At 38.1% G+C, this 27,528-nt stretch overlaps 1 protein-coding gene across 1 annotated transcript in view; it reads left to right on the forward strand.

Annotated features, from left to right (window-relative positions):
- LOC144252920 (chromodomain-helicase-DNA-binding protein 1-like) overlaps positions 1-27,528 on the forward strand; it is a 63,496-nt gene that overhangs the window by 17,989 nt on the left and 17,979 nt on the right. The window contains 8 exon segments of the mRNA XM_077794954.1: positions 1,677-1,832; positions 2,414-2,506; positions 3,803-3,899; positions 5,789-5,862; positions 7,092-7,202; positions 10,878-10,992; positions 11,806-11,959; positions 15,316-15,381. Of these exon segments, the coding sequence (XP_077651080.1) occupies positions 1,677-1,832; positions 2,414-2,506; positions 3,803-3,899; positions 5,789-5,862; positions 7,092-7,202; positions 10,878-10,992; positions 11,806-11,959; positions 15,316-15,381 (866 nt within the window).

Here is a 27,528-nt window from a genome sequence, read left to right on the forward strand (position 1 = left end):
ACACAGAAACTTCCCTAATGCATAAGAGTTGCAGATTGAAAAGGAAGAGAATCAATAACCGGAGAATGCTTTCCAGGGAGAAAAACCACCACAGATATAAGGCAGATGATGGTCCCTCGTGTGGTGTCCACTTGTCTGCTATCCATGGCTCTTACTTGTTTGTTACATGATTCTGCAGTGAGGATTATTGGTTCACTTTTGGAAAAAGTAGAAAGTACCCACTGATATGTGTGCTTTTTTAAAAACCAACTTCTAATTTTTTTTCAATTTTTTTTTCTCTTTGTGGTATGGAGATTGAACCCAGGGGTGCTCTACCACAGGGATACATTCCCAGTCCTTCTGTAAAAAATTGGAGACAGGGTCTTGCTCAGTTTCATAGGCTGGCCTTCAGCTTATCATCGTCATGCCTCAAGTTCATGTTACCATGCGGCTTCAACTTGTAATTTATAAAAATTATAGACTTTGTTAACTTTCCATGCCACTTGCCAGTGCGGAAAAGTAAGTGCATGCTATAGACCCAGACTACTGTTAAGAATTCTGCAACACTGCTGTTTTCTTTTAACCAGAAGTTTGAGATGATTGGGATGTGTAAGGGAAAAGGGAAGCCTTCATTCGTATATCCATAGCTTTTTCTTATACCTTTGCCACTCTGCCTTGTGAAACATTCCCATAATATCTGAATACCCTAGGATGATTGTCCAAAACAGATGGCAGGGGGCCACCCAGTGATTATGTGTGTGCTGTTATATTAGAATGTTCAATATAATCATCAGGGAAATGCAAACCAGGAACACAATGGGAAACCTCCTCCCCCCATTAGAATGGTTATTACAGACACCACACGCTGGCAAGGCTGTGGTGGAAGGGGAACTCTGAGACACCCGGGTGGGAATAGAGATAGTACGGCCATCGTGAAAACCACGATGGCGTTTCCTCAGAAAACTAAATAGAACTGCTGTACAATTCAGCAGTCCCATACTGGGTGTATAGTCGAAGAAGGGGATCGACACGTCAAGAGATGTCTGTGCTCCTGTGTTCCTTGCAGCACTCTTGACAGTACCCAGAGTGTGGAGCTCACCTAGACGTCCATTAGCAGATAAAAAGGAAATGTGGTGTAGATACAGGTTGGGATGCTCTTCAGCCATAACAAGGCATGAGTTTCAGTCTTTTCCCAGGCTTGGGAGAGGTTGTAAGGTACTGTCCTGTGAGGTGGGGTGGCAGCATCGAGGCACCACTCCCCAATGACTCAGCGACCCTGAGGGTAAGTAACTGATACCACACAGTGCTCTGTGTTGTCAGTTGTTTAGTCACAGGCATTCAGCACATTACATGAAGTCTTCACAGTTTTTCATAGAAGAGGCTTCGGGTTAGATTATTTTCTGAGTGGACTAATGTAAGTGCTGAGCACATTTGAGGTAGGGTGGGCTGAGCTGTGGTTTGTTAGGTCCGTTCAAGGCATTTTTTATGTCTAAGATATTTTCAGTTTGTGATGGGTTTATAGGAATGTAATCCCTTTGTAAGTCCAGGAGCATCTGTAACTGTGAAAACTTACTGTACTGACCTAGAATGCAGAATTAGCATGAAAATGAGGAAAGTGAGTTGCTCCATGTTCTCTAGTAGTTCGGCGCCTCTGCTGTATTTTTGTACCACACTCTTTTATGTTTTTCCTTCCACAGCAAGTGAACTTCACAACCTCTTGCAGCCGTTTCTGCTGAGGAGAGTGAAAGCACCGGTAGCTAAAGAATTTCCCAAGAAGACAGAAGTAGTGATATACCATGGCATGTCAGCATTGCAGAAAAAATACTACAAGGCTATTTTGATGAAAGACCTAGGTATTCAGAGGGCACTTGGTCCATTAAGAAACTAAATGGGGATGTGATTTTTGTGCAGGGAAATATTTTATGATTACACTCACTTTGTGTAGCAAGAATATAAGGTAGAATTTTGTATTCTGAATGATATGCCAATCACCTGACGTGGAACAATAGCAGTGTTAAGTGTAGCTCAGACGTGGTTGTTGCATGATGGAATTTCCCTTTTTCCTCTTGCATGGTTTTTCTTATGCCTGCAATATAGCAAACACTTTTAAGTGTCTACTCATGATTTTTATCCTCTATTTGCTTTTTTTCTCCCCTCTTAAAACCACAATAGCACTTAAAGAAGAAATTTTAGAAGTTTACAATTGTTTTAACAAAGCACTGCTAAGTTCACCTTGTAGACTTCCTTCTCAAAACAAAGTGAGGAGTAAGAAAATCCCATATTGGTATGATTTTAATTCTCAGTGCAATTGACTGCCATTTGGGAGGTTAGTATAAATTTGAGGGAAATACTATGAAATGAGTAAGGTTATGTTTGTGTTGTGTTTGTGTTTTGATTTGTTAGTCCCTTTTCCTCTCTGTCTTCAAAATTTCAGATGCATTTGAAAATGAGATGGCAAGGAAAGTTAAACTTCAGAATATCTTATCCCAGCTTCGAAAGTGCGTGGATCACCCGTATTTGTTTGATGGTGAGCCAGTGTCCTGTTTACCCCCATTATTTTTCATTAGTTCTGTAACCAAAATCATAGCTGGACTCTTCAACAGAACTGCTGCATTTATGTGTCTACTCTGCTTCTTCTCATTTTCTCTATATTCATGATATCTCGTGTTATTCATACTGAAGATTTCTTCACATGTCCCGTAATATCCCTTAAGCTGCTTTCCTTTTTCTCTCTTAATGCAGGATCCATGGCATTTGCCTTGGCTCTACTTTTCTACAATCTAGAAATGTTTCTAAGCTTTTTTGGAGGGCAGGGAGCTTTTCTTTCTTTCATGATAGTGACAGTTGTGGAGAGGAAAACTGGCAGCTTTACAGAATGGGTCATAATGGGGAATCATCTGACCCTTCTTCAGGATTGGATTTCCTTTCGTCTTGAGCCCTCTCGGTCATTACGCCCAGTTCCTTGTGTTCTCTGTGATGCCCAGGCATTGTCAGTTCACGTTTCGTTAACCTCTCAGATCCCTTGACACAGCAGATGGCTTCCTCCTTGGGTCGCTCTTCACTCAGCTTCTGGGGTAGCAGTTTTTCCTGCCTTTCTTCCTGTCTGCATGCTCCTGCTCTGTGCCCTTTGCTCTCTCCTTTCATCCTAGTGACTTCTGTACATGTCCCTCTAAGCACTGCTCTTGTTGCCACAAATTTATGTGTAGTGTTTCATTTTCATTCCCATTGGGGTTTTTTGATGCACTCTGATGGGCGATTCTCTGGCCCTGGAATTCCTTAGTGTAGAAAGATTGCAAAAGGTCTGCTGTACTTGTTTTAAGGAGTCTGCCAAGTACCATTAGGAGCTGTTTAAAAGTTTAACAGAACTTTAATCAAGTGCACATTAGAACTTCTTTTTTAAGGGAGAAGGGGCATTAGGAACATAGATTTTGAAGGACATCTTCCAGAATATTCTGACTGCTGCCTGTACCTTGAGAATCACTTTTATACACACCTAAGCCTATTTCTTGATTTCTTATCTAGAATGAGAGCCTTAGAATTTCCTTTGTGGATCTTCTTGATCTCTGGCATCTTCCTTTCCCTTGGTTTCCTAAAGAGTGAGTTTGTTTCTTAGATAAATATTTATTAGACTTTTTGGATGTGGCAGGCTCTGCAGTTGATATTAAGCAAATAATTAGAAAATGCCTCGAATAGGTGAGACTGAAGGGCCTACTGCATTAGAAAGAGCTTGGGCTCTCTCTGTTGCCTACCTATTGGGTTTTCTACTTAAGAATTTTGCCCTGACTCAGGGCACACAATTAGGATTGGGCTCTCTGCTTTCCAGGTGTGGAGCCAGAGCCTTTTGAAGTTGGAGACCACCTGATTGAGGCTAGTGGGAAACTTCACTTGCTGGATAAGCTGCTGGCATTCCTGCATTCCAGGTAGGAATAGGTTGACATGTACTGCTCTCGGGGAGTGACTGGTTCAAACCTGAGTAATGAAGAACTTACTGATTCTTGAGACTGATTCAAGTTCCCTTTTTTAGAAGCCTGGAATTCAGGGCCTACTTTCTCTGCAACTGTACACCCACCCCATTCCATCTCATCCAACCCCACTCCTCCACCTTTATCCTTTCTTTCCTGAATTCCTACAGCATTTAGGATCCCAGTCCAGGACTTGGCAAGCCCTACCTTACTCTGCTACCTTGTTGATCAGTGTATGTTCACCTCATCAGTCCAACTATGTTGGTTGCATCCACAAGGACGAGTCAACATTGAGCATTTCTTTTAAAATTGCTGCTTCCTGGAATTGAACTAACACATAATAAAGGTTGAGTAAACATTGGTTCTTGTTGATCTTTGGGATTTGATTTAAACTCAAGGCGTAGTTGGGGAATACTCTTTCCCAGAAATGCAAGTTGGGTATCAGAAGATGACATTTGGTTAGTGTTCAGCAACCTGGTATCCAGCATGTACATCTTCATCACCACAGGAAAGGGGGAGTCTAGGAAAAGACCAGAGACTCAAGAATTTCAGAATTGTGCCTTTAGGATGATTGCCCCAGGTGTGGCCTGAACTAACCTAAAACTTCAGATTTGTCAAAATTGCCCAGTCTTTTGCAAATTAAATAATTGCATGTCTTGGTGCTGGAGTTGTGGCTCAGTGGTCGAGTGCTTGCCTAGCTAGCCCATGCGAGGCCCTGGGTCCAATCCTCACCACCACACAAAAATAAATAAATAGCTCAGTGACTAAGCACTAGCATCACGTACAAAAATAAAAGTAAATAAAGTTATTGTGTCCATCTACAACTAAAGAAATTGAAAGAATAAAATAGATAAAGGTATTGTGTTCAACTATGACTAAAACATAAATATAAAAAAACTGTTAATAATCATAATTACACGTCTTACTGTATTTTATGGCCTTTGACATATCTACCATAAGTGTGTGTGTTAGAGATGGAGAAGAACCTATAGATACCTTCCATCCAAGTTTTTCATGACCTTGAAAGGTCAGGCCCAATGTCATATAGGTAGTAAGTGGCAGAGAGAGATAAGAATCGAGGTACTCACCTTCAAACTCAGTGCTTTTTCCAACAATTTGGGGCTAGAGTCTGGCCGATGTTCTCCCTAACTCTTGGTCTTACTCTCCTGGCAACCTTAAGGTAAGTTCGTTTTCTTAAAAAAAAAAATTGTTTTGACAGCATTGTCCTTGTTTGTTCAGGCAAATTTAAAACAATGTCTGATGATAAGGGCTGTCACCTTGACTTTGTTTCTTCTACATTATTTTGAATTATCCTTTCCTTTCTTCACTCTCTATATGTAAGTTTCTTGTGTACCATGGTGGATTGCTTCTGTAACATGATGCTTCTCGACTTTTCTAGATGGTAATGACTTGTACCGCCAAGTAGAGAATAGCAGTAGATAGCCTTCCATAGCTCTTCAGGATCTTGGGGAGTGGGTGCACACATATTTGTACCTTGCCTTTACTCTTCACATGTATATTTATTTTACTATTGAAATGAAACTTCTGTTTTCATTGAGTGAAGTGATATTCCGGAAAGAGGCTCCTTGGTTACGCCAGGGCTTCCACACTCCCTGGTGAATTGACAGGTGCCCTAGGACTGCTCTGAGGGATGCAGGTACATGTGGAGGCACTTTGTCTTCTTGTATAAAGTATTCAGAGTTTCTGAAAAAGTTACAGGACATTGATATTTCTACTTTAGCATTTCCCTTATGTGTAAAGTTGTCCTCTTTGGTCATGTTGCCTGAGGGTCACTCCCCATAAACACTACTAGAGTTGGCAGTTTCTCCTTTTCTTCTTCTTGCCAGGGGCCATTGCGTCTTACTCTTCTCTCAGATGACCCAGATATTGGATATTCTCCAGGACTATATGGACTGCAAAGGTGACTCCCCTTGGCCACTACATCATCTGAGAGTCATAAGGGGTGTGGGAAGGTTACCGAGGATAAGGTTAAAGACAAAGAAGGTGAAAAGGCTGAGGAGAGTGAGTGGTGTGTGAAGCAAGATCGACAGCAGGGTAGAGATGCATGGGCAGAAGTAACACCCACATTCTCACCAGGTGATGCAGGTGATGGGTATGGAGCAGACGTTGTGAAAATGTTGAGTGGCTTCAAAAATGTGTGAGTCGAGTTTCAGCGACAAACACTTGCAGCGTCTCTCGACAGCTCAGCAGTTGTGTACTTATGCAGGATTAGTAAGAAAGGGAAGATAGATAGTATGGAGATCCCACAAATCAAGCAGAGGGAGGGTGAGGGTAATTATTTCTGTGACAATAGGGAATGTAGGCAGTTACTTGAGAACTCTGCTTAATATATAATAAAATTGATGTGGGATAATGGGACAAAGCTTGAACAGGGGTTGATTTTTGAGCCTGTGGGAGAGTATCAGCCACAGAAATAACTGTTTTAAAGTTTAGTTGAGAGTGGTCTCTCAGATCCACTTGATGCCCCCCAAGTACTGCAGTAACTGGACACTTCAGCTATTGGCACATTGAGGAATCTCGAGTGCTAAAACATGACTTGAGATTATAATTCCCCTTCCTGACCTGATGCGTGGTGACAAGTGGAGAGCCCTAGAGCTTCGCTGAAAAGCAGGTGCTGGGTCATCAGGCAGGCTCCCAAGTGCTTGTCTTACTGCTTGCCTAAGTCAGGATTGTGTCTCAGCAGTCACCAACTGCCAGCGTGTGGATATTTAGGGTGGCCTGGGAAGAGTCAAAACCAAATATTAACTCTGCAAATGCCAAAGACTTTGGCTGCCTATGGTTTTAAAACCCAGGATAGTGTGTTATGGTGATTTGTGATTTTTTGGTGAAGTGATGAATTGTTCCCCTAAATTTAGATCTTTCAGACTGGCGTTGTGCCTCAGTGGTAGAGCCCTTACCTGGCATGTGAGAGGCACTGGTTTGAATCCTCAGTACCACATAAAATAAGAAACAAGATCAAGTTATAAAACAATTGAGATCTTTCCCTTGGGCTTTATTGAAAGTAGGGCAGGCCTGGGTGTGGAAAGGATAAATAGGCATTGGCTTAGGAATGACTCGATTATTTTATTTCCTAAGAGTCCTTGCAAAGAGTAAGGACCTGTGTGTGGTTGTTGTCTTCCCTACGTAAAGGCTACAGCTATGAGCGTGTGGACGGTTCTGTGAGAGGCGAAGAGAGACACCTGGCCATCAAGAACTTTGGACAGCAGCCCATCTTTGTTTTTCTCCTGAGCATCAAGGCAGGTAAGCCCATGGGTGTTGAGGAAGCAGACAGTCATCACACCACTGGTAGGTTTTCCCCTAATTCTCTGAAAGGAGAGGTTCTTACCAAGGAGTATTGAAAAAGGAGAGAATCGAAGCACTTACGTAGCCTAATACTGGACTTCTCGTGTGGAGCTCTTTTCTGTTCAAACTGTGAAGCTGTGATCTTGAGAAGGGAGGCTGAAACCTGGGCCTGTTGGAAAGTAATTCTAATCCACTTAGACCACTGACCGGGAACATCCTGTTTTGTTTTTAATTTTGGGGAAAGTTTTATTCACATTCATTCATTCTCCTTCCCAGCCATGAATTTGGAAAATAAGATAATCTCTTTTCTAGTTTCCCTTCCTCCAGGAGTACCTCTGGAAGAGTGTTATAAAGTTTAATAAAGATTTGTTGTTTAAAATGTGACTAGACTGAAACTGACAACTATTTATAATTATTATGGTATTGTCCATATGACTTAATTATAAATAAATGACACTTGTGGTTTTGCCAGTTGCTTTCACATAGTATTAAATAATTTGAAATCGGTTTGGGGAAATGGAATTTTTCTTACATTCTGAATCAAAAAGCCCTAAATTAATTTTGAATTCATAGTCTGAGTTTCATGATCTTCTTTTTTTGATGATAATCCTGATGGAATAGATATAGGAACACAAACAGGAATTGTGTCCTTGATGATAAAGAGATTAATGTCTTCATGGAAAGAAAGGTCACCCATATGTAGAAAGCACTTAGTAAGTGCTTTGTACTATATGGGTCTATAAAAGAAGTGTTAGATATGACCCTTGAGTATCAGGAGATCATTTCTCCAGTGTGTGTCTTACCTCTCTCTTAAAGCCAATAACAAGATACAATCAGATTCCTTTGGTCCAGTCTCTTCCCAGGTCATATACCACACCCTGTCATTCAGTCCCATTGTCTCATGATTAGTCTTTGGGGAAGCTCAAAGGATCTGGTCAAAGGCATGGTCAGTGTTTGGAGAGGAATTCCATTTATGTGTTTAAGATTTTTTTTTTTTAGAGGGAGAGAGAATTTTTTTAATATTTATTTTTTAGTTATTGGCGGACACAACATCGTTGTTTGTATGTGGTGCTGAGGATCGAACCCGGGCCACACGCATGCCAGGCGAGCACGCTACCGCTTCAGCCAGATCCCCAGCCCTGTGTTTTAAGATTTTATTTTTCATATTTAGAGAGCAAATAATGTTTGAAACATCTAAAATTAGTTAATCTCCTTGGAGGCCTCAGAGTAGATTATCTAGGAGCTGAAGCAGTCCTGGACATTAGCCTTTTCCACGCACTAACTGTCATACATGCCATCATGTTGTAGCTATAGCTGTGCCGTGTTTTCATTTAATGTTTCCTTCCAGCTTTCCACGAGGTTGTTACCACATATTGCCGGCAGATGGCATCGATAGCTTAGGAATATGTCCCAAACAACAAAATGCAGCTTAAAATATCATCTTTGGTGAAGAAGGGCTGCACTAGCCACTATTAACTCAAGAGAAAGACAATTCTTTTTTTTTAAACTTTTTTAGTGATGACAAAGCAACTTTATTATTATTTTTTTTTTTAGAGAGAGAATTATTTATTTTTTTAGTTTTCGGCAAGCACAATATCTTTGTTTGTATGTGGTGCTTAGGATCGAACCCGGGCCATACGCATGCCATCGAGCATGCTACCGCTTGAGCCACATCCCCAGCCCAAGAAAGATAATTCTTATGGAACACAAACACATTTTCAAATGAGATGACTGCCTCGATAGTTAGCATACAGTGGATAAAAAGGTTCTGGAGCCTGGCACAGTAGTGCATGCCTACAGTCCCAGCTACTCAGGAGGCTGAGGCAGGAGGATGGCTTGAGCCCAGGAGTTCAAGGCCGGCCTGGGCAACACTGTGAGACCCTGTCTCTGTCCCAGGAGTAATGACCTCAGATTCTGGAATATGGGATGGAATCCTGACTGTTTTATCTTCTAGTGGTGCAACTTCAAATAAATCCCTTAATCTAGCTGTTTCCATTTCAGCATCTGCAAAATGAGAATAGTGCTAGCAAGGACACAGGGTTGTTGTGAGGGTTAAAAGAGTCAACGCATGTAAAGTGCCATGAGCAGTGCTTGGCAGTAGTAAAGTAGAAGTGTAGCTCTTATTATTGGGTATAACTTAGCCTTTCTCCGTATTCAGTCATTAGTATTTCTTTATTCCAACTTTGATTTTATAGGAAGACTTCAATGAGAATGTTCCTGCCTGGCTTGTCTTACATCCAGCCGGGAGTTAGTAGTCCTTGTGGAAAGGAACCCTTCATTCAGTTCTTGGAACAAGCCCTTTTAGGCCTGTTTTAGCAATGAGCTCCAATGACCCTGGCTAGAGTATGTTCTCTACAGTTTCCACATTTATCAAAGAGAAGCCTGTGGTTTGCTTCTTAGTACTCTAAATTCTTGAACGCAAAGTGCTCTTTTGGCCTTTTCCTGCACCATTGGAGAAAGACCAGAGAGTTGTTGCATTGAGTGTTCTTGTCTTGAACTGATTTTATGACATCTTCTTTGTTCAGTGTGGAAACCAGTACAGGAAGACACTCTCAGGTTTTCTCCACTCAGAGGCAGGTATCATCTGCTCTAATCATAGCTAGCGTCAGGTCTTCCTACCTTGTTGAAGCTGCAAGTATGGTCATGTGTGTTTCTTACTGCCCACTGCAGACCTCTCGTTGTTTTAAGATACATTTTTAGTTGTAGATGGGCACTGTTTTAGTCAGCTTTTTCACCTCTGTGACCAGAACCAACTGTGGAGGAGGAATGTTTATTGGAGGGCTCATGGTTTCAGAGGTCTTAGTCCATAGAAGGCCGACTCCATTCCTTGGAGCTCCAGGGGAGGCAGCATCCTGGCAGGAGTGTGTGACTGAGGGTAGCAGCTCACATCATGATCAGAAAGCAGAGAGAGAGAGAGAGAGACTCCATTGTCCAGATACAAAATATATACCCTTTAGCCATGTGCCTGATGAACCCCTTCCTCCAGCCACACCCACCTGCCCCAGTTACCACTCAGTTAATCCCATTAGGGATTCATTCACTGATTAGGTTAAAGCCATATCCCAGTCATTTCTCCTCCAAACCTTCTTGCATTGTCTCACATGTGAGCTTTTGGAGGACACCACATCTAAACCATAACAGATGATACCTTTATTTTATTTATTTTTATGTGGTGATGAGGAAGGAACCCAGTGCCTCACGTGTTCTATCACTTGTGTTCTATCACTGAGCTACAACTGCAGCCCCCAGAATTCTTATTTTTGGAGCTGTTTTCTGAAAGAACTTGTGTCCTTATTCACAGACTGTTTGAAGCAAAATCCAATCAAGGTTTTCAAACAAATATTAATGTCTTGACGCAATTAACTTAAGCATCCTTTTCTTCTGCTTACCTCTCATTCTGTTATATTTGATAATTAAATTTTCCCAGTTCACGCAATGAAAGGTGAGGTAGCACTTTTGACCACTGTAGGGTGGTCAAAACCTGAAGTTTGGGGCAGAAATGTCAGTTTGAAGGATGAAGCCAGTCAGTTGGACTGATTTCAGATTTTCAGTAGGACCCAGTCCTGCCTTGTGTGTTTTCTAGTTCCTTATTTGTGTGTTGCTGATCATGCTCCTTTTTTGTATGGTTTTCAGGTGGAGTTGGCATGAACTTAAAAGCAGCAGATACTGTTATTTTTTCTGACAGTGATTTTAATCCTCAAAATGACTTGCGGGCAGCTGCCAGAGCTCACCGAATTGGCCAGAACAAGTGAGTGAGTTAGACATTGGCACCTTTCTGCTCTGTTGGCTTGCAGCTGTGGATTGGGGAGGAAGGTGGACCGTGTAGTCCTGACAACAGTGCCACGTTGGAGTTAGAGACCACTGGGTTTGAACCCCGTTGTGCTGCTGGCTTGTAGAGTCATGTTGGGGGATCAGTGGTCACATGATCAGTTCAGACTCACTTTGTTGAAAAGAACAGTTAAATTCCAAAATGATTAGAAGAAACTTAGAATTTATTTAGTTCATGTTTCTCACGTTAGATCCTAATTCAGTTTTAAAATGAAGTTAAAGCCAGTGGGTGCACATGCCTGTAATCATTATCAGCATGGGAGACTCAAGCAGGAAGATCAAGTTTAAAGCCAACCTTGCAACTTACCTAAACCCTGTCTCAAAACTTTTTTTTTTTTTAAGGCTAGGATTATAACTTCATGGTAAAGCTCCCGTGGGTTGGGTTCCCAGTACCACAAAGAGGAAACAAAGTTGTGTTCAGCTACCCTTTGACTTGAGGTAACATGCCTTGATCAGTGTGGAAACCAGTACAGGAAGGGGTTATCCTAGCTACAGATGAAGGCCCAATAGTGGTCACTTCGTCTTCCTTCCTCTTCCTCTTTTGGGGAAAAGTTCAGGAAGAAGTTGAGGCCAGATTTCTCTAACAAATGCTCAGGTCCCAATGAGCAGTGTCCTTTTCATTGTTCCTGAATGTGGCATTTGGTTCTGCTTCCTTTTGGGTGTATTTTCCTGGCATGCTTTTTCCCCCAGCTTTGCAGACTCCTAACACTGCTCTCATTTGACTCCCGTACAGGGCTGTGAAAGTGATCTGGCTGATTGGCCAAGACACTGTGGAAGAAATAGTTTATAGGAAACCAGCCTCCAAACTGCAGCTCACCAACACGATCATAGAAAGAGACCATTTTACTCTGGGAGCCCAGAAACCTTTGGCTGATCCTGACCTCCAGGTAAAATGTGTTCTTTATTTAGAGTCTCATGATTTATAACCAGTACTCTCTGAATGAGAATGCAAATAAAAATGACCAGCATTAACCACCCATTGTTGCAAATTACACATTTTTTCATTGGCCTAATTCTTACCCTCTCAGTACCTAACTACATGCAAGGTGCCATACAAGCTAAAAATGAGGGTGGCATTTAAAGGCGGAGAAAATAGAATAAAGAGAATGAGCTTTGAACCATCTAACTTGGATTGAAATTCACATCTTATCCCTTATTGGATGTATGACTTTGAGCATGTAACTGAACATCATGGATCTAATCTCTTCATGGCTTCTACAGATGAGTGTGCCACGATTTACCTCAGAGAGAATTTGTTTAAGTTCTTTTTTTTTCTTCCTTTTCTTTTAATCAGTGATGATTAGTTCCATACCTCCTCCTTAATCCCAGACCCTTTGAGTAGTGACTTACAGTACTCATTCCATACTCAGAGATGAGTGAACAAGATTAGGAATTCAAAATTATGCCATAAGATATAGGGATGAAAGCACTAGAGTTAATTTGTTGAAGAAGGAAAAATTATATGGGAGTCAAATGCTGTCTTAGAATATCCTAGAGAGCTCTCTTTTGGTAGGAGGTTTAGAGTTATTCCTTAGCAGCAGCCTTTGAGATAAAATTGAACCTATATTATGATATACCCCAGGTCCTTCTGAGGGATTAGATGCAAAGAGATCAACCCCTAGTATCTAGCATGATTCAGGCATGAAGAGAGTAATAAATGTCTGAGAAAAGGTAGTAGCTGTGGGAAAGTCTGCTGTAGGAAACTGCAGAGAAATGACAGGAGTTGGCTCTTGTTTTGAGGCAGGCAGTGAGAGAGAGCAAGTTCCAAGATGGCTTTAAGCCTTTAAGCCTGAAAGATGAGGGTAGAAAGTAGGAAGATAGGGATAGAAATTAGAAAGATGAAGATAATGTAGGCTTTAGTCAACAGAGTTTGTAGTAAAAATCAATATACATTGTTGTTAGAGGGAGACTCAGAAAAGAAAGGAATTAGAAAAGTTTGCAAGAAAAACCAGGCTTTAAAAGGATCAGCTTATCAAACAAAAAATTCAAGAGGTATGTGAAAAGGAAAAAATTACACAGTATTACAAGCAGAATCATCAAATTTACAACTAGCCCAAGCATGAGTTTAAAAATGGCAGTTTTCTCACATCTGTATCTTTACACATCAGCATTGCAGACAGGGAAGGTGCTGTTTTTGTTAGGGAGTCACTGACCTGCAGAAAAGGGTCACAGATTTGGGGGTACTAGAGCCTGAAAGAAGAACCCTAGGTTTTGTTTGTTTGCTTGACTTTTGTTTATCTTAGAGAGTAACTGGAGTCTTTGGCCTTTTGTGTTTTGAGTCTTCTGCATGCTCTTCTGTCATGGTGGCCGGGCAGGCTGTGCATTTTATTTTCACACTATTGAAGAGGCAATTTCAAATGGAAGGTGAAAGCTTGAGAGAGAGGTGCGTGTACGCTGTAGGTGTCCTTCTTCTCAGGACCTTGGGAGAGGAGCTCATCATGGGCTGTTGTGAAGGCACAGGCGTCAGGAGTTAGAGGAGACACTTCCCCAGTGGAGGGAGCTCCAGGCATTCAGTCAGGGGTTTCCCTGTGACATTGGCTGCTAGCACATCATTGTGAAATGCACAGGCACAAACTCTGCCATGGGACCAGATCCTGGGGCCAGTACAAACTATGGGCTGGTGGAGAGGACCTCGGTGGGACTTCCTGCCCAAGCCATGGCAAGAAATCACACTCTGGTTCTGTCTTGATTCTTTCCTCCCCACCAGACTGTGAGTTATTTATGGTTGCCAGGAACAAGGGTGATAACTCACTGCCTTGGCTCAAAATACAGTAGGACATTTTTTTAAGTTATTAAAAGAATCTAATAGTAAAAGATGTGGTTCTGGTTTGATAAATCTAAGCAGTATAGAGCAGTGAAGTCCTGAAAAAGGAAAGCAGGTTCCTTGTCTTAGAAGGAGAACACAACAGAAACAGAGAACAGATAAAGATGCGTTGAACACTTATTGAATGCTTACTGTGTGCTAAGCATTGTGTGACTTGCACTTTTTCCAGTTGTTTCAGAAGAAGAATAACAAAAAAATCAGACGTTGTCTTTACCTCCATCTTAAGAAAGTTTCCAAACATCAGATTCATGACTCTAATCCGAGCACTCTTTAACTTCCAACTACATGCTCTTAGTTACTATAATAAAGTGGTTTTCATTTAAAAAATGGGTAGTTCCTTAAAGACACGTTGTGAGTGAGCAGTAGCGAGGGAAGCCAAGAGACATAGTCCAAGGAGTGAAAGAGGGAAGGGTCCCAGTATGGACTGAGCCTCATCATAAATACTTGGCTTTCTTCTGTTTTGGGTACTAAATACCAGAGCCATTTGGCTTGGTTTTATATATATATATATGTACACCAAAGTTAAATATAAATATAACAGTTATGGTTTTGCTTAGTTTTTGTCATAGTTTTCATCTCGGGTATTTTCAAGCTAAAGTTTCCAAGTTACAGAATAGGCAATCTAGAGATAACTAACCAAATCTAAAAGGGCAAAATGAAAATGAAGTCCCATGATGTGGATCCCAATTGGTTCAGAATTCCTAAGAGATAGTACTTAGGGAGGTGGAGAGTTGCAAGTAGCAAATGAAAGCCAGGTAACACTATGTAAGATTCTGGTTCCTGTAGCCATAGGAAGTAGGCTGAGTATATCTCCTAGGGGGAGCAAGAGGGCAGGATGGGGAGTGCCGCAGGACTATCCAGGGAGATTGAAATTGACAAAGGGCTTTTGGGTCTGGTGATCAGGATGGTTATGGTTTTGCCAAAGTGGATCCCATAAAGCACTGTAGTAGCAAAGCGGCTTGGCAAGGACAGGTGGCAGCTCATGGTGAGATGAGGTATTCAGTGGCACCTTCTCTTTATAAGAGTTTGGCAGTGGGAGAGGTAAGAAGGTAGCCAACAGGGTCTCTGACTTCTCTCGGGACTGCTGGAAGTGCCTGTAAAAAATGCTGGTGAGAAGTGCTATAGAAGATGCTGGGAATCATTTTATCTGCCCCCACTCCTCAAAAAAATTAGAGGCCAAAAATTTTTTTTGGTATTGTAAATAATTGTCAAAGTCAACATCTCTGATCATCATTTATCACCTCTCTGCTTATTCCTCATCCAACTCCAAAACAGCCTGGCAGGTGTCATTTGTGATGGAAGAGAAGAAAGTCCATCAGGGAAAGAATTACCTGGTATCATTTAGACAGTTAGCAAGTCATACATCCTCATCTGTGTTTTCATGAGAACTAACTGGATCTCTCGTTTTCTTCATTCAAGTTGAGTGACATACTGAAATTTGGCTTGGATAAACTGCTGTCTTCTGACGGGAGCACCCTGGAGGAGGTAGGCCTGGAGTACATCCTGGGAGAGACAGAGAACAGCCAGTGGGCCTCTGATGCCCTGCCTGCAGCTGGAGGAGGGATCAGAGAGCAGGAGGAAGGAAGTGAGTTGGGGTTAGGTGGGCCAGTGACTCCATCACCTCAAGCTAGGGTGTGAGTGAGATGCGTCCCCACGGGAAGTCCTGTGTCCTGCTCCGGGACCTTTCTCTCCTACCCAGCCCTGTAGTCATCTGATGACATTCTTAAGGCTTCCTGGTCCAAGAACTACCAGAGTAATCCTTGTTCCCTTGAAGCTGGACTTTGAATCCAAGTGATGATATTAATGTTTATGGTCCTGTCAGTCTCAAGGATTAAATTTGAACCTTTTCTCCCTTGACGCAGACATCTTCTCTGGAGTTTATTTGGTAAACCTCCTATCTTTATGATGGTGCTTTTCACAGTGATTCCTCTTCTCAATAGTAGAATGTTTTTTAAATTGCAACTGATATTTATGGACATTTATTTTGTTCATCAACAGTACTGACTATGTCATGTGCTTTAGGTCGTTTAAGACCCATGAGGTGGGGGGCTGGGGTGGTAACTCAGCGGTAGAGCACTCACCTCGCACTTACAAGGGCCTGGGTTCAATCCTCAGCACCACATAAAAACAAAAGTAAAAATAAAGGCATTGTATCCAACTTCAACTAAAAAAATACATATTAAAAAAAAAAGACCCATGAGGTGTAGGAGATATTTTGTCTTCCTTTTTCTTTTTTCCCAAATTTGGTGTGTCTGTGTCTGTCTGTCTGTCTGTCTGTCTCTCTCTCTCTCTCTCTCTCCATATATATATATATTTTTTTTTCTTATGATTATTTTTAAAATGACTGTTCTCCTGTATCAGCAAGAGGGAGTCAATATGGGCTGGTGTGAGAGGGTTTTACTGACCTTTTTAAAAAATTTTTATTCATATATGACAGCAGAATGCATTCTAATTCTTATTATACATATAGAGCAAAATTTTTTCATATCTCTGATTGTATACACAGTATATTCACACCCAGTTCCTGTATTCATACCTGTACTTTGGATAATAATTATCACATTCCACCATCATTAATAACCTCATGCCTCCTCCCATCCCCTCCAACCCCTCTGCCCTATCTAGAGCTTGTTGTTCCTCCCATCTCCCACTCTCTATCCCACTATGAATCAGCCTCCTTATATCAAAGAAAACATTCAGCATTTGGTTTTTTTGGATTGGCTAACTTAGCATTATCTTTTCTAACTCCATCCATTTACCTGCAAATGCCATGATTTTATTTTCTTTTATTGCTGAGTAATATTCCATTGTATGTAATGTTAATTTAATGTTATTTATTCTTTAAGATTATATTAGTCATATTATTTTAATATTAAACATGGGGTATAACTCTATTAGTGGTTCCTTTTTTCATAATGTTTTAAGAAAATAAAATTTTCATTTCTATTATGGTACAAATACAAAAATAAAATGAGGCATTGCCTTTTTTTTGTTCTTTATATACATTAATTGGAGTAAATATAAGCAATATTTTTTTTTCTTTTTCCTTAAAATTTAATGCTTTCTATTCATGCTTTACCCTACTAAGTTCAAGTGAAGGGAAGAACTTCGAGTTGCTAAAACCAATTGACAAAATTTCTTCTTCATCTTTCTTGAACTTGCAGCTGTGATTAATATTGACTATTCTCACTTAAGAATATTGTCTTCTTTAGACATCTGTGCACTGTGTTTTTCTGGTTTGGGGTGGTGTTTCTCTTCAGTCTGCATGGCAGACTGATCTCTCTACATTTAAACATTACAGTTTTGGGGGAGCAAATCCTAGTGTGATTCTCTAATCTTTTTCTTGGTCATTATACCCACATCTATAGTATTAATACTTATTTGCAGATAACTAACCAGGTTTACCTCTAACTCAGTTTTCTTCAATAAATTTCAGAACTATAATTTGATATTTCCATTCATATGTGACAAAGGCATCTTTATTCTGAATGCTTACTTTAGTCAGCTTTTACACTGCTGTGATCAAAAGACCTTACAAGAACAATGTATAGCAGGGAAAGTTTATTTTGGCTCATGGTTTCAGAGGTTCAGTGCATGGTAGGCCAACTTCATAGCTCTGGGCTAGAGGTGACACAGAACACCATGGTTGAATGATGTGCTCAAAGAAAGCAGTTTGGAACATGGCAGCTAGAAACAGAGAGAGCACTCCACTCACCAGGAAGAAAATATATAAGTCCCTAAGACATCCCCCCAGTGACCTACCTTCTCCAGCTACATCCTACCTGCCTTTAGTAACCACCCAGTTAATCCATTTGAGTGGATTAAGCCACTGATTGTGTTACAACCCTCATAATCTAATCATTTCTCCTTTGTACTTTCTTGCATTATCTCACATATGTGTTTTTGGGAACAACAGATATCCAAACCATAGCAATGCTTAAAATGGAACTTTCCTCCATCCAATGAAATCTGATCCTTTCCCATCCTTCTCTTTATCATTGAATGTTGATGTCATTCATTCCGGTTTCACTGGCCAATTACCTAATTCATCTTTGAAACTCTGATCTCTCATGTTTGCTTATGCCTAAACCATTGGCATTTGTTGTGGATTTTATCCCCAGATATCATTTCATTCAATTTTTTTCTTCTCCTCTACAATTACCCAATCTAGTTTTTTTCATGAGCCATACAGCAGCCATTTCCTTCCTGGCTGCTCAGAATTGCCTGTTCCCCCTTCCCTCTAATCCATTCTCTAAAATTTATTCAGTCAATTTTGAATTTATGATCATCCATTTAATCACTTTATTACTTTATCTTGGCTGTTAGTAAAAACAAGATAAAAAGAAGCTAAATAAACAAGGCCTAGACACTGCCTACCTATTTTGTCTCATCTTCCATCATGCTTTTTCTGACTTATTACTTTACTGACTTACTTTTGTATAAATAGTCCTTGCTTCTTTCCACTTCAGGGCTTTTGCACATGCTTTTCTATTTGTCTAGAACCTATGCTTCTCTATTTCTCTTTTTTTCACCTAGATAACACTATTTTCCACTCACAAGGCATCAGAGTTCTCTGATAAATGAAATTTTCTTACTACATAAAATCAGTCTATAACACACAGCACTGTTAGGATTCCAAATGTTTGTGTGTAATAATTCATACTAGTTGCTCAGAGCATATGATAAGTTCCATGAATCCTCAAATATTGTGCTCATCATTGTTTCCCTAGAACCAAAGTTTTCTCAATATTTGGAGTAAGTTCCTATTTAACACTTTAATGAAAGCTGTCATTAATAGCCATTTATACATATTAATATATATAATAATAATAATGATAATTTATAATTTATGAATATTTTTTACAACAACAAAAGTATTTTAGTTCTGGTTGAAGCTTAACCTATGTAAGTAAGTAAAATTGCTTTTCATCAATTAGGTTCCCCCTACCCTTCTTTGACTTATTATATTCCCTTTTACTCTAGAGTATTTTGGTTGATGGTTTATATTTTTACTATTTTTAATCCATGTCTTTTTTCTTTTCTTCATCTTTCTTTGTGAGCTCTCAAAGGACTAACCATATAAAATATATAAAGTTCACTCTAAACCAAATCCTAAAACAAAAACAATCCTTTTAGAAAATAATGAAAAGGCCTGAAAGGACATATTGCAGAGGAAGATATAAGGATGGCAAATAAGTACACAAAAAGATGTTCAATATCACTAGCCATTAGAGAAATGCAAATTAAAAATACAATGAGTTTTCACTATGCACCTATTAGAATGGTTAAAGCTTAAAAGAAAATAAATGGAGACAATACTAAAAGCTGACAAGGATGTAGTAAGATTAAATCTTTCATACGTTGCTGGTGGAAATATAAAATGCTCCAGTCACTCTAGAAGACAATTTGGGAGTTGCCCCTAAAATTATATATGTAATAATCATATGACTTGTGCTCTTGAGCATATATCTCAGAAAATAGAAATTTATGTTCACTCAAATCCTGTTCTTGAATGTAATAATCAGAAAATGAAAACAACTCTACTGTCCACAAATGGATAACTTTTAAAACATGATACAGCCATACCATGAAGTACTACTCAGTGCTTTTTTTTTTTTTGGAGGGTGGGGGGGTACCTGGAATTCAACTTGGGGTACTCAACCACTGAGGCACATTCCCAGCCCTATTTTGTATTTTCTTTAGAGACAGGGTCTCAGTGAGTTCCTCAGTGCCTTGCCATTTCTGAGGCTGGCTTTGAACTCAAAATACTCCTGCCTCATCCTCCCAAGCTGCAGGGATTATAAGCATGCACCACCACACCCAGCTCCAGTGGATCTTAGAAGAAAAATGCTGAGTGAAAAAAATATATCGATATATTATATACTGTTATTCCTTTTATTGAACATTGTTGTGATAAAATTACAGATATTATAAACAGATTGCTGGTTGCCATGGGTTAGGAATGGGGAAGGAGGTGTTCTATATAGTAGTACATTGATTATAAACTCATTATATATTTTGTTTTGTTACATAAAAATCAAAGTTTTATTGTTGCATGGAACTGTTGATACAGACACAAAGAGACACAAATGAATGCAGATATATCTGGTAAAATCTGAATCGACTCTGGGTTTTACAGATATTATGCTATAGTTGAAGATGCTGACAACATTGGGTAAGGTAAGCTGGAGTTTGCACAAACCAGCTCAGCATATTTTTTCAACTTCCTGTGAATCTATAATTATTGCAAAATAAAAGGGTTTTAAATGCCAGCATACAACCTTTAACAAGGCCTCCATGTCCTGAAGCCCTGTGTATCATTTCCAGACTTAATCAAGGGATAAGCCTAATAAATTAATAAGTCCATCATTCAGGGTAAAAAGGATGGTTTAATGCAGTCCACCAGACTATGATCCATTTTTATTATATGGGAACATGCATCACTTATTGAACAAAATGTCATGGTGATTTAGGCTATGTTCTGTATGTCTGTATAAGGTATTGTGTTTCCGATTGTTTATGACCGAAAAGTCTCTATGGGAATAGCTGGCCTTTTAGAAGTTATAGTGATATGTAGGTATAGTAACTGGACAGTGCCTGAGATTGACTTGGGTTTTAAACTGGACACAACCTACCAAGTCAAGTAATTCTGCCAAACTGATATTTATTTAACTAATATTTATTGAGTGCTTACCTTATTCTTGGCACTCAATTTACCATACATACTTCCAGCTGTCTTTCATGAGCAAATTAGGCAAAATAATGCCACTTTACATGTTACTTATTGTTAGTATTAAGACAGGTGGTATATTAATTGCTTAGTGAATGTCAAAATATTGGGGATGATTTTTCCCTTGCATGTTTATTATCAATAAATATCTAATTCATATAACTTCAAAAGATAAATATACATTTATATCCAAGTTTCATAAATAGATACATAGAACCAAAGGCAATCTCTGATTGAATGTTTGTTGATAAGTGTGAATGAATGGTCTCCTTGTATTTAATCTAGTTTTAAATAAATCCATTCTTGTAAATGCTGCTCCAATCATATTTCTAAAACACATCAGATTGTGTGCCTCTAGCCTACTATAGACAGTCTTTTTGCTGCAGAGTAAAATCCAATTCCCTAGTATACAAGGTCTTTTAAAATAGCCCATCTGCTTTTGTCTCTTCTTTATCAGCTATTCCCCACCACAAACACTTCCCTCTAAACATATAAAATTACTTATGATTGCACAAAAAGTCTTGCCTATGATTTGTTCCCACTTCTTACAATATTCTCACCAGAAAATCACCATATTTCTTCCACTAGAAACTTCTATTCATTGTTTTAGTGTTTGCTTATAGAATATTGTTAAAAAGCATCCCTATTCCAGGTGCATGGCAAAAATTTATAATCCAAACAATTCAGGAGGCTGAGGCAGAAAGATTGCAAGTTCAAGGCCAACCTCAGAAAATTAACAAGACCAAGTCCAAAAATATATATATTATTTTTTAAGAGGCAGGGATATAGCTCAGGGGTAGAGCATTCCTAGGTTCAATTCCCAATACCACAAAAAAGCATCCCTAGATACTAACTACTCAAGGTCAGAATTTGGTGCTCCTGATATTTGTTCTTATTGCAAACTGATTGGTAGATAATCCCATGCAAACAATTAAATCCTCTATTGTCATTTTTTAGTATTTTTTTGTAGTTGTACACAATAATTTTATTTATTTATATGTGGTGTTGAGGATCAAACCCAGAGCCTTGCACATGTGAGGCGAGCACTCTACTGCTGAGCCATAACCCCAGCCCCTCTATTGTCATTTTTAGGATATTTCTAGGCTACGAATTCCTTTGCAACTTCGGGGGAAGGTTTGTGCTTGTTATCTGTGGGTTCCTTGTGCCTAACAGCTTGTAGAAACAAACACGAATGATTAAATACCAGAACATTTATCTAACTGTGATTTTGTTATCAAATCACTATGTATTTGAAACTCAGACATCATCCAGACTGAAAAGGATTTATGTCTAACAGTGTGTGTGCATGGACACACACACACACACACACACACACACACACATATACACTAACTGGGATAATCCTCAGTACATTTTTTTGTCCTGTTTAGTGTATTAGAAACAATTTAAAGCTCAAATTAAAATATTGACTGGTTAATCTAGATGATTCATGAAATCAGTGTTCTTTGTATCCTTATAATTTGTCTTATATTTCTCAAAATAAATGTCAACATTTTTTTAAAAAAGCCTTGACTTATGGAGATTTGTATAAGAGGCTACAAAACTAAGCTATCTTTGCAGATGTCAAACAGGTAGGAAGTGATAGAGAGGCAGGGGCATTAGAAATTGGTGCTCTCTTTGATACTGGGTATCTGAGGACATTTTCACAAGAAGGTGAATAGTTAGCTTGGACTACCTCGAAGATAAGTGTTTGCTTGTGCTTGAGCTATTGTTGGAGGTTTCCAGAAGGGGACTTAGAATGGAATGTTCACTCCAGAGAGTATTGAGTTTCAGATAGCAGCTTTCTTGGTCTCATTTTCCATCCTGGAGGTTGGCCACAATGATTGGAAATCTTTCATCTGTGTTAATCTGGGATAGAGCCATTTATAAAAGGAAAGTTAGTTGCTGGGTAAATATGTGTGCATAAGCATGGAACCCCATTACACATATGCCCAAATCCAAGGTGAGAAATAGTTATTGAATGAATCATACAAATGGAATTGAAATGTCTTTTAAAAATAGGTTCTACTGAGTCAATATAACAGTCAATCTAACTTCCAAAAATAGAATTATGTAATATCACTATTGCACTAAAATGTTTATATACATTTTTATCAACCCTTGAGTGTGAACTATGGTTTATGTTTTATGCTTACATGATATTCATGTAATAATGAATTTTCAAATACTTGTGTCTTAAACTCCTCCTCTTTCTAGAGCATTACAGAAACCTATAGAGTTGAAGTACATATACATTTTATGAGAAAAATAGCTCACGTGATAGTATTGCTTTACTGAAACAACTGGCCTTCTGACCAAATTTTAAAATAAAATTGACTTTCTATGAACTAATTTACTTCCTCTATTTTATCTTCAAGTACATTTGTTAAAATATGTTGTGGGACATTGTGCCAATCTATTTTGACTTATAATTTTTAACCAAAAAAATCCCACATTTCTCATTTATCCATGATAACTTTTATAACAGACCTATAATAGTTTTTTATTAATGAAGGCATACATTATTATATTATCTTCAACTAAAATAGATTTTTTAAATATTTATGTGCCAAAAGCAAAGCACTAGCCAGTGAGAAGATGATTGAAGTCTTACATAATATGTTGTGTCTAGATGAAGTTCATGGCATTTTCTGTGTTGGGTTTTTATTATTGAAATACAGGGTGCAATTTTGAAAACTTAAAATAGATACTCAGAATGAAAAATGGTCCAGATCATAACTTTTCTACATTAATATATGAATACACAACCAGTAAAACTTCACATCATATACATCCACAGGAATGGGATCCTAATTAGAATAAGTCATACTCCATGTATGTATATAATATGTCAAAATACACTCTACTGTCTTGTATATCTAAAAAGAACAAACAAATTTTTGAAAAGGTAAAAAAAAAAGAAAAATGGTCCAGACTTGAATTTCATTTATTTATTATTAATTTTTTATTTGTTTTAATTAGTTACACATGACAGTACAATGACCTCGACATACCATACATTTGAATCAGATGGGATATAATTTCTCATTTTTCTGAGTGTACAAGTTGCAGAATCATATTGGTTATGCAGTCACATATATACACCCAGTAATAATAATGTCTATTTCATTTTACTATCCTTCTAGACTTGAATTTTAATTTTTGACATCTGCAAATCAAGTTCTATATTTGAACAATTAATTTCTATATATCTATTCTTTTATAATAAATGATGACAATAAGAATAACACTGTATATGTGCATATGTGTGTATAACTTAGTTTTATAAAAGCTGACTAGGGAATACATCACCATTCCCACTTGAAAAAGGTGGTAAATGAGATTATATTATTTGAAATAAGATTTGATTAATTATATTGCCTCTATTGCTAGATTCCATCCTAGAAGTTGCCTACCATATCTTATGTGTTTATATTTTCACAAACTTCCAACTGCTCCATTTTACTAGAAAGAAATTCAATATCTATGTTTTAAACTAGCTAAATAATATTTAAAGGTGATTTTGATTAAGTAGGAATAAATGTCCTTTGTTTTAAGCATTTGATAATGACATCTATATTGGGGAAATAATAAAGAAGTAGAAATAATTTCATGTAACTTCCAAAAATAGAATTATGTACATGTATAACCAGAGTTTTAAAGATATGTGCAATAGATTTAGACTACAGACCAAGTGCATAATTCATTTGAACTTTGAACTTTTTTTTAGTAGTAGATGAACAAATACTTTTATTTTATTTATTTTTATGTGGTGCTGAGGATCGAACCCAGGGTCTCACATGTGCAAGGCAAGTACTGTGCCACTGAGCCACAATCTCAGCTCCTGATTGTGTCTTTTAACTGTTCACATTAAAGTATATTCCCATATTCAAATACCCTTTCATAATCTTGAGTACTATAATAAAAACATAGCCTTTGTAATAGAAGAACAAAAAGGATACTAATTGATGAATGCCAATTATCCTTCCAAATGTAGGAAAACAATGAAATTGTATACAAACACTGTGATTATAGAGTCTCTTTTATCAAGTAATAAAATCAATTGTTATAAATATTCAAATAGTTATATATCTGGTGTGGTTACATTAGCTTCAGAGTATTTTAAAATGTTAATTCTCATTAGGTCAAAAGGGAATGCGGATTATATACATAGAGGGAAAGAACAACATCTGACTGCTTTTCTTTTGTTACAATTCATTTGGACCCATTGTGGAGAAATATGTTTTCTCAAGATGAAATTCAACTTTCACAGTACCTGTGAGTGTACCTGTGTTTGTTTAAATATAAAAAAGAGAACAGGGGTCCAATAGTGTGAGTTGTAAGATAAGGATATTATCTACCTGTAATGGTTAACTTTGGAGATATGAATCACTTTTTATTACTGTGCATTTAACATTCCCTTACATTTATTATAAGATTTGCCTTTAAAAGAAAAAATAATCTATTGCTTAGAAATAATTTAAAAGTAAGCAGGATCATTGCTATATAAATCAGAATTTTAAATGAAGGTTTTTAAAGCTTTAGGATATATTTCCCTTCTGGCTTCAGTTTGAAAACTGATAAAATTTTAGATCACAGTACACTTAATATATCTAAACAATGTTCATTTAACAGTAAAACCTGAATATTTAATTTCCATAGCTGAGAAATTCAGTATTTGAAATTAAATTGCCACATATTACTAGACATTAGTCAGAGATATTGTCTTTTAGCATCTGTTACATCCTCTGTTCTGAGGTAGGTCTGTATTTCTTGTTATTAGTGCTCAATTGATGAGTACAAATATGCATGCAACCCCAGAGCATAGCATTCATTTCATTGACTGCCATTACATCTTATTCATTGGGAGAGTGTCATTTAATGTTAATTGGAATGAATGTGAATACTTTCACATTCTTAATGAATTTGCTTGTAGAATGAAATCAAACATGTCTGCTTTGCTTTGAGAATCAAGCATCTTCTTTCAAACAAAAGGGAAAAAAGGCCAAGGAGGTGAAATGGTGCCTTTCGTGCTCATCACAACATGGGTATTTTAGTTTTTAACAAGAAATAAAGCCTTCTTCAAATGCAAGAAAACTGTTTTTTTGTTTGTTTTTTGTTTTTGTTTTTGTACTAGGGATTGAATCCATTTCCAGCACTTAGGGGTGCTTTACCACTGAGCTACCTTACCTAACCCTTTCAATTTTGGGTTTTGAGATAAGATCTCACTAAGTTGCAGAGAGCCTGACTTAAATTGTTGAGGCTGACCTTAAACTTGTGATCCTGCTGCCTCAGCCCATGGAGTCCTGGGGTTACAGTCATGTGCCACCATGTCTGGCTTTCCTTACTCTTAATTGCAAGAGTATTTAGAGTAATTTGCGTATTTTTCCTTTTTTTTTTAAGCAGGGATTGAACCCAGGGGCTCTTAACCACTGAGCCACATCCCAAGCCCTTTTTAGTTTTTATTTAGAGACAGGGTGAATCCCTAAGCAAATTAGAGAGACCCTGTCTTAAAATAAAAGAAAAAAATAAAAAGGACTGGGGATGTGACTCAGTGGTTAAGCACCCTTGGGTTGATCCCCCATACCAAAAAAGAAAAAAAAAAAGTAAATATATATTGTCAAGGAATGTTTTTACATCTTAGAATATTTAAAGAAGCTTCAGACCTCTTTGTAGGTGACTGATAATATCTGTAGAAACAATTGCAAGTTATATAGTACTATGGCAGTAGAGGTACTCATGAAATAAATATGTTGCATTTTTGGTTCATTAAGATGTGTGCTGTTGTACGTGGTGCATCTCTTTTGCTTAGAAAAAACATGAGAATTCATACCCTATTTGAATCAAATGTATGATATGTCAAGATCATTGTAATGTCTTGAGCAACTAATAAAAAAAAGAAAAAAAACACAAAAAATTCCAACATATTTAGGAATATTGTACATTCACAAACACATACTGAATTTTAGGAATCAGTAAACATTAAAAATGAAAAATTGATGAAAGCATAGTTCTTATATCCCAGAAAGTTGAGAAAATTATAAAAAATAGTAATTCTGGAGATTGCTATCATGCAGTTTGCAATGGCAGCATGTAAGAAGGAGCACAGTCCAAAAGGCAATTCCAGAAGTCTTCAAAAGGTGGTTGAAGCTGGGTGTGGTTGTGCATGTCTGTAATCCCAGCGACCTGGGGGGCTATGGCAGGAGGATTGAGTTCAAAGCCAGCCTCAGCATTTTATCAAGGGCTTAAGTAAATTATCAAGACCTTGTCCCAAAACAAAATATAGGGGCTGGGGTTGTCTGTAGCTCAGTGGTAGAGTGTTTGCCTAGTACATATGAGGCACTGGGTTTGATCCTCAGCACCACATAAAAATAAATATCTAAAATAAAGGTATTGTGTCCATCTACATAAAATATTATAAAAATAAAATGAAATATACAAAGGACTGGTGATGTGGCTTGGTGGTGAAATACCCCTAGGTTCAATCCCCAGTATCAAATTACAACAACAACAGCAACAACAACAAAAAACAGTGAGATTTGATTTAATAGAGGATGATAATTTGCCATATTAAGGCACAGAGAATAAATGTAGTATATTTAGAAAATTAAATAAGTGAGCATTAATCATATAATCTCAATGATAGGGTATGGCTAAAATATAAGTTGGAATTAGATTACGAAGAACACACCAAGAAGCTATAGCCACACTAAGGAGTTTGGAAGGTAGTAAATAACTTTGTATATGTAATTAATGCAATTCTGTACTTATGTTTTAGGCCTTAGTATATAGACTCTAATACCATATTGGTAGATCATGAATTAGAGAGATATGTGGGAGTACAACCCCAAAGCAGTAGTTCCCGATAAGCTTCCTGTAAAATCACCTAATGACTAACAAAA

The sequence above is a fragment of the Urocitellus parryii genome, unplaced genomic scaffold, assembly GCF_045843805.1.
Source record: "Urocitellus parryii isolate mUroPar1 unplaced genomic scaffold, mUroPar1.hap1 Scaffold_67, whole genome shotgun sequence".
Taxonomy (NCBI): domain Eukaryota; kingdom Metazoa; phylum Chordata; class Mammalia; order Rodentia; family Sciuridae; genus Urocitellus; species Urocitellus parryii.